At 41.2% G+C, this 8050-nt stretch overlaps 1 protein-coding gene across 1 annotated transcript in view; it reads left to right on the top strand.

The window, feature by feature from the left end:
• Cdo1 (cysteine dioxygenase type 1) overlaps positions 1–7163 on the top strand; it is a 13417-nt gene extending 6254 nt beyond the window's left edge. Inside the window, exons 3-5 of the mRNA XM_055622631.1 lie at positions 494–648; positions 4878–5047; positions 6474–7163. Of these exons, the coding sequence (XP_055478606.1) occupies positions 494–648; positions 4878–5047; positions 6474–6503 (355 nt within the window). The 3' untranslated portion in view covers positions 6504–7163. The remainder of the gene's footprint in view (positions 1–493; positions 649–4877; positions 5048–6473) is intronic.
• The last annotated feature ends 887 nt before the right edge of the window (positions 7164–8050 follow it).

The raw sequence follows: 8050 nt of genomic DNA, 5'->3' as shown, positions 1-8050 counted from the left end.
TTTTTTTCTGGGCATGGTGTCACTCCCATAATCCCAGCAAACCTGAAATCCTTCCTTCTGAGGCAGGAAGACCATGAATTCTAGGCCAGTCCTAGCTTTATAAAGAAGCTGTGTCTCAAAGAAAACCATAAACTAAACAAAAATAATAATTTTTAAAAACCCAAACCAAGCCAAACAAACAAACTGTATTGGGGGGAAAAATAGAAGGAAATATTTCTTGTGTTTTGTTACCATATTATCATGGCAATATTTTTAAAACATGATGTGCTCTTTAGTGGGAGTTTACATCAAAACTGTAAGTTACATGCCCTGATATGGATGTGTTGTTATTGTGTCCGGAATAATAATGCCGACTTTTACACTGATAGATTTAAAACACAGCAGCTGAAATGAATTAGGTCCTGGGAGTTTCTTGGCAGTGTATCAGATTCAGCTCAATCAATGGGGTACTGGACAAACTACTGAGTTCATTTGTCATTTTGTGCATATATAGCAGTATTCACGATCACACGGACTCCCACTGCTTCTTGAAGATGCTGCAAGGAAATCTAAAGGAGACATTGTTTGACTGGCCTGACAAAAAATCCAATGAGATGATCAAGAAGTCTGAAAGGACCTTGAGGGAAAACCAGTGTGCCTACATTAATGGTAACATACTTTTTCTATGAGCATGTAGGAAAAAACAAGCTCTTATTTATGCATGTTGATGGAAAATGGCCCAAATACAATGGGTTTCTAAGCAGGGTTGGAATCATTCATTCAAAACATATGAATGAAAATTATTATTCATTGGAAAGTCACTTACCTGCCCAAGTTTAGAACAAAGATTGTAGGATAAGAATTTATGCAAAAGAGTTGTGTCTACTTGGAAAACATATAGTGTGTCTGCATTAGAAAATGCAACATGTTCTGGAAGTGATTAAGAAACATTCGCTGGTGCCTATTTTTCTAAACTGTGTGCAGCATACCCAAAAGACTGTTCTCAAGGGAAATTTTGCAATGTGACTTATAGATATCTTACCAAGAATTTGTTCTTTCCCCTAAATGTCTTTTGGAATAGCCAGATGCTTCCCAGGACAGACTGTGGATTTACTTCTATTTCTAAAAAGGTCATAACTTTCCAAAAATTCACTAAAGCATATGAGAGTCATAATTTTTATTTCCATGTATATATGAGATTGCCAATACATATGAAAATTAAATAACTTGTCTATAGTCACTCAGGTTTTAAATAGTTAGCCAGTATGTTCCAAGAAGTTTGAGTCCAAACATATGCTTTTAATCAGGATGCTGTCCTGCTTATTTAAAATAAATTATTACAGTCTTTCTCTGGCAAGCACAGTATTTCCTTCATATATCTTAAAGTTTAGTATTGGCTTTGCTACTTGGCATTAAATTGTTAGGTTATTAGTTTAGGAATGCAGATCACTTACAATGATCAGATTGTATGAAAAATGCTTTCTCTTCTGTTCATATCACACAGGGCTATAGGTTTTCTCTGTAGACATTTTCACTTGCTTTCTCAAACGTTTGAAGGTTCCTATATAGAAGGCACACCACCTTAACAAGAACAGACTTGTCTCCTCTACCATAGCACAAGAAAGCTAAAACCTTCTTAGGATAATTACTTGCAGCTGGAATCAGAGTCTTTGAGAACAGACATTGTATATGGAAAAGAACTTTGTCAGGGGTCTCTAGTGCAGAAGCCTGTAGCAGCCAAGCATCTAAGTTGAAAGAGGGAGCTGCAGACTTGGGATTAAAAAGCTTTGGGAATGACTTGATGAACACGAAAGGGACAGCAGTGGTCACTAACCCCAGTGAGACTGTTCTGATTCTTTTTTCCATAAAAGCATTAAGTTCTGATTTTTAAAGTTAATTTAATTGCCAATTAGTAAAATGTGGGATGAGCTATACTGAATATTTTTGTAGACTAATTACTCAAATACATAGTTTTCAGCCTCTGGTTTTCACAGATTAGGGATGACCATAGATTTGCTCAGGAGGAGGTTCCCAGTCCAGGAAAGGGTTACAGTCCTTGTAGAGAATGGGGGCAAATGGAAAGGAAGAAGGAAGGTGGGGTTGGCAAGAGGTGTTAGGAGACTATAAACAAGATCAAGACAAGGGCCTCAAAGAGCAATGGAGAGATTAGTTTTCTGCAGAATGTCTTGGTAGCAACAAAGAGCATACGGTGTTGGTGAGAGGAGACTTGGAAGAGAGACCCAGGAGCCTGTTTCAATTTGGAGAAGGTCAACAGGACCTTGACTAACTGACCTTAATAAAAAGCACCAAGAAAGGTCCAGTAAGACTGTAACAGAGGGTATACTGGACACTGAAAGGAAAAAGAGGCAAAGATTAACATGCTAGGACTATGAACAGTGAGTTTCATGCATGAGCCCTGTGCTCTTCTAAAGGATGAGTGACCTGATCTTAGGGTCTTTGACTGCAGAACTGTCCATTGTGAGCTGGCTGGTTTATTTGTATACAGAGAATTCAGTTGTTAGCCCTGAATGCTCATTCTGAATTGTGCAAAAGCTACTGCTAGATCACCTTGGTTTTATTACTGCAAAGTGTTGGTGTGCCATGTAATTCCAGCACTCAGGAGGCTGAGACAGGAGGACTTTTTTTTACAAGTTTGAAGCAAGCCTGAGCTACATAGTGAGTTCAGTGTCAGCTTGGGAGATACTGAGAAATCCTGTCTAAGAGAGAAAGAGAGAATATTGGGCTGGGCATAGCAGCTTACTCCTTTAACCTCAGCACTTAGGAGGCAGTTGGGTCTCTGTTACCTGGAGGCCAGCCTGATCTACAGGATGGCCAGAGCTACCTAGAGAGATCCTGTCATTAAAAAAAAAAAAAAAAAAATTTAAGAGGGGGAAAGGAGAAGGAGAGAGGGAGGGGGAGAGAGGAAAGGAAGGGCAGAGGAGGGAGAGAGAGAGAGAGAGAGAATACATTGTTTTTTTAATCTTCTTGGAAATAGTTTTTCCTGTCTAGATTAGTTATCTCTAGGCTCACTTGACAGAGCTCACTGTCAAGCTACAGGTCCCCTTAATGTCATCCAAGCCTTCTTTTTGTTTTTTTCCTGTGTTAAAACTTATTTCCTGAACTCATACTTTGTTTGTTCTTTGTTCACACGCTCATTTGGGTAAGCAGATCTTCCGGTGTCCCTTCATGAAAGGAGTCATGGATGGTACATTTTTGAGACTTCCTAATATCTGCAGACAACAACAACAAAAACCCACCCTGGCTTCAAATCTTATAGCTTGATAGATGAATCAGCTGGATGTGGATAGTGACCTGTCAGTCACTGCCCCTCGGAAGTCTGTGTCATTGTCTTCTAGTGTATCCTATTCCTGTTTAAAGTCCATTGCCATTCTGACTCTTACCTCTCTGAAAGATCTTCTGGAAATGTTTGGACTCCCATGTGGTGCCTGCATTCTGCCCATGTTGTTTTGCAGTCATAGGTCACCTAAGGACTTCCTGTTCTGCCAGGCTCTTGTGTTCAGTTTGGACAGCTGAGTGTGCCCATCAACCCAAGAAATATCCTCATGTTGTTCCTTCGAGTTCTGCTTCTGAGAAGCCTCTTATTTGGATAATCTTTGCCCTCTGGTTCTTTGGGTCTACCTCAACTTTTTCTGCCAGCCCTTCTGTTCAGGTTTTGTTTTATTTGGCAGTCCTCCTGCCTCTGCCTCTTCAGCAGCATTTTCTATAGGTGTGTGCCACCACATCTGGATGTCTATTTCTTTTGAGAAGCCTGTTGGAGGCTGGGGTGTAGCCTTGCTGGTAGAGTGCTTGCCTACCATGCATGCACAGGGTCCTGGCTTCAATCCCAACTTCCACATAAACCAGCCCAGCACTTAGGAGGTGTGGAAAGGAGAATCAGAAGTCCAAGATGACCGTGGGCTACATGAGACTCTCTTCAGGAATAAATAAATGAAAACAAAAATTCTTTTGATTTCTTTCTCCCTTCTGGGCATATTTGTCTCAGGGAGAATGCTAATAATAGGTTTTCCCGGGTCCTCTCAACTGCAACTTGCTTTTCTAGGCTGCTCAAGGCCACTCTCTGTCCTGAGCTAGAGGTTAATTCAGTTGTGTGCTCGTGTATAAAATCCAGGGACAAAAAAGTTCACTTCGTGGCTCTGAACACAGGATGGGGCTTGTTGACAGAATATCTCTCTATGTCTCTCTCTCTCTGTGTATCTCTCTCTCAGGGTCAGGCACAGCCCTTTAGCAGAGGAGAGGTTTCAGTGGCAGGATGCTTGGGGCTTTTCTGTGAGCTGGTGAGACTCCTTAAGGAGTTGCTTGCATCTCCACCTGGAGAAGGAAATCCTGGCTGGTGGCTGCTGGTGAGGAAAGCAGGACTCTTGCCATTCATGTGTGGCTTGTTGCTTCACTCGCTTGTTTTTACCATGGTATCTACCCGTCCTGAGTTCCGCCATTTTACTCCTTCTAGGTCTAGATAGCAAATCTCTGTCTTTTGGGGTTGGAAGTATGGAGGGGAAGGAGATGGTGAAATGGAATTTGAGACTCCACCTCCTAAGTAGCCTTTCAGTTAGTGAGTCCTCACTCATCTCCAGGAGTACTTGGTACTACCAATTCCTTAGCTACTTGAGAGTTTCAAAATGGGGGGTTGGGGTCTTTTGCTTTTGGTTTTTGGGTTTGGGTTTGGTTTTGGTTTGCTTTTTTTTTTTAAGTTCTTATGAATATTTCCTTTTTTCCTGTTTTCTTTCTCAAATGGCACTTACTATACATATCAGGGAGTTTGATCCTAATGTATATTCATTCCATAGTCATCAATGTCAGTTATGGTGATTAAGAAAGTTTTTGCCTTCAGCTGCCATCTTGACTCCTTCGTTGCTTTCTGTCCTCTTTTGTCTGTTCAGACTCCATTGGATTACACCGAGTGGAGAACATCAGCCACACAGAGCCTGCCGTGAGCCTTCACTTGTACAGCCCACCTTTTGACACATGCCATGCTTTTGATCAGAGGACAGGGCATAAAAACAAAGTCACCATGACATTCCACAGCAAATTCGGAATCAGGACTCCATTTGTAAGTATAGTTTCCTGCCTTCAAATGACTCGGAAGGAGCTAGAGAGATGGCTCAGCAGTTAAGAGCGCTTGTTACTCTTGCAGGGAACCCAGATTCAGTTCCCAGGATCCACATGGGGTCCACACCATCCTCACTCCATCTCCAGGGGATCTGATGCCAATGTCCACCTCGTGTGCACATTGTGCACAGATGTGCATGCCATATACATACCCCTGTACACATGAAATAACTCTAAAAAAATACATGACTTAGGGGTTAGCGATAGTGATTGCCCGGAGGTTTTTGTTGTTCTAAGTGTTATTTAATGTGCTGGAGAGATGGCTTAGGAGGTAAGAGCTTCCAGTGCTCTTGCAGAAGACCTGCATTTGGTTCCCAGGACTCAAATCAAGCTGCTCACAACTGCCTTTAACCCCAGCTGCAGGAAGATTTAATGCCTCTGGACCCTTTGGGCCCTTTCATTCACCTGCACATATTCACACACAAGCACACACGTACATATTATTTAAAAAATTAAAATATAAGCATTATTTAAATATTATAAATCTAAGATATTCCTGAATGGGATCTCAGGATCTAAAAAAAAAAAAAAAAGTCTAATCCATCCTACTTCTTTGAAGATAATTTATTTTTAAAACTTAAATTAGATGATAAGACTTGTTTCTTGAGAAACTTCAATATTTATGTTCATTCCTAAAGAAAATGTTTTCTCCACTTGGGAAATAAGAATGAAGTCTTTAATTGGCCTTTTTCCAACCGCCATGACAATGTTTAGAAGTCTAGTTTACTGGGACATCAATAAATTGCATTTTCTGAGACTTTCAGAAGCCCGTGTTCATTGAGATGTGATGTTCTTAGACCACAAATACTTTGGGATATGCTAAGACAACCTTTTTGTAGGACAAGCATTCCCCCCGTAAGGCAACCAACATTACTGTGGTAGGATTATCTTCTGCCGTTGAGGAAATAAAGAGTAGAATGTCTTCATTTAATATGAGTGAAGTAAATGGAAAGAGGATGCTGTAATTCTTGGGTAACTTGCTGCCCTGTTTTGCCTTTGTCTTCCACGTTCAGAACCCACCACAAGAAGAAAGCTGTCAGGCTCCTTTGCCGTGGCCAGACTTTCAGCTCTGCTTGAGATACGAGGCCACTTAGAGCAGTGTTCCTCACCCTTCCTAATGCTGTGACCCCTTAGTACAGTTCCTCGTGTTGTGGTGACCCCAAACATAAAATTATTTTCATTGCTACTTTATAACTATAATTTTTTTTTACTGTTATCAATTATAATGTAAATATCTGTGTTTTCCCATGGTCTTTCCGGGGGTTGGGGAAGACTGTGACCCATAGGCTGACAACCACTGACTTAGAACAAGCTTATATGCCCTGTGTAAAAATCCTTATACAGGTTTCTCTTCTCCTTTCTTACAGCCAATGTCAGGTTCACTGGAGAACAACTAAGGCATACCAAGTCCTTCGAAGTTTTGCTTCTGAATGTTTGCTTGGACAGAGAGCCCTCCCCCCACCATTTTCTGTTCAGTTACACAGTTAAATAAATGCATGCTAAGTTCTACTGCAAAGTGGGTGTGCTAAGGAAGCCAGCAATGCCCTGAGCTGTGCAGGAGAAAATCCTCACTGAAGAAAAAACCAATTGGTTTTTAGTGGCCAGATCACATTGCTCTGTGTTCCTCTGTCCTTTCATGGAAACTCTACTGGTGAGTTTCAGTGGGGATGTTTTTCCGCTATAGGAAACACCTTGGTCTCTGATAATCAATAAGTGAAAGTGAGAAACCACAAACTATCAAATGTTTTCATACCTGGAAGACTAAATGTAGCAACCTTTAATATACTTTGTATGTTCTTAATATTTGACAAGAAATGTTTAAATCTGGGTTTTTTTTTTTTTTTTTCAACCCTAGTTGACAAATTCCTGTGCTGTGGAGAACAGGGACACGGATAGCGGTTTGTTGCTTGGTAGTGAGGGGCAGAGGGGTTAGAAATACACATGTACCCAGGCCTCCTGCAAACAAAAATGCAAACCCAGGTGTAGTGTGTCCACCCACCTTGAACTGCCTTCATAATGGCCAAACAGCTTTAATAAAACCGGATTTGAGAAGTAAACATTGCCTTTTTGACACATATGGTTAAAAAAAATCATAAGTGATAATTTCTTAGATTTTGATAATTGACCAAAGCAGTGTAAAAATAATATTTGTTTTGGGACTGTGTGTGTGTGTGTGTGTGTGTGTGTGTGTGTGTGTGTGTGTGTGTGGTGTTGCCGGGGATCAAACTCAGGGCTTCTTGCATAGTAGGTGAGTACTTCATCACTGAGCAATAAATACCCCATCCTTAATGATGCTTCTGTGATAACAGGATTGTGAAGGTCAAATAACCAAAAAACGTAGTCGCCTAAAGCGATGCACATTTACAGTTTGCTGTGAGCTCTGTCATGGAAGTCTAACAGTTTCACAGTGCTAATCAGGACTTTGTCCCTTTCTGTAGTTTCTGAGTAGGAGCTGTGTTGAAGTTCCCCAGCATCTTGCCTCTGGCGCTTTCTATCTCCAAAGCCAGCAATGGCAGTTTCATCTGCACACACCATCACTTCTATTACCTTCCATTTCTGTTTTCTACATTGAGGGGCTCGTGATAGGATGATGTCTCCATCTCAAGGTTGCGCCCTTAATCCTATCTCTTGCCACAGGCAGTAACATTAATAGGCCATTAGAATGTTGGTGGTTCTGGCAAGGGGTCCTCCTGTTTAACCCAATCTATTCTCTGGCCCTCAGTGAGCACAGTCTACCTGCCATGGCAGACATATATAGTCACTATTCCTAGGTCTCCTCATCCCAGTATAATTGCAAAGTCCAAAAGTCTGACCCAAATCTCACTGAAGTTAAGTATGAGGAAGACTTATGTGGTACTATTCCTGGGGAAACGAACAGACATCTCTCACCCCAGATGGGGAGCTGACAGTAGACCAAAGGAAGGACAAAGTCCAGTGTCCAGAA

The sequence above is a fragment of the Psammomys obesus genome, unplaced genomic scaffold (assembly GCF_907164565.1).
Source record: "Psammomys obesus unplaced genomic scaffold, mPsaObe1.curated_primary_1811, whole genome shotgun sequence".
Lineage (NCBI taxonomy): Eukaryota > Metazoa > Chordata > Mammalia > Rodentia > Muridae > Psammomys > Psammomys obesus.
The sequence above is the reverse complement of the archived record's forward strand: the minus strand, read 5'-3'. Positions and strand labels throughout refer to the sequence as shown.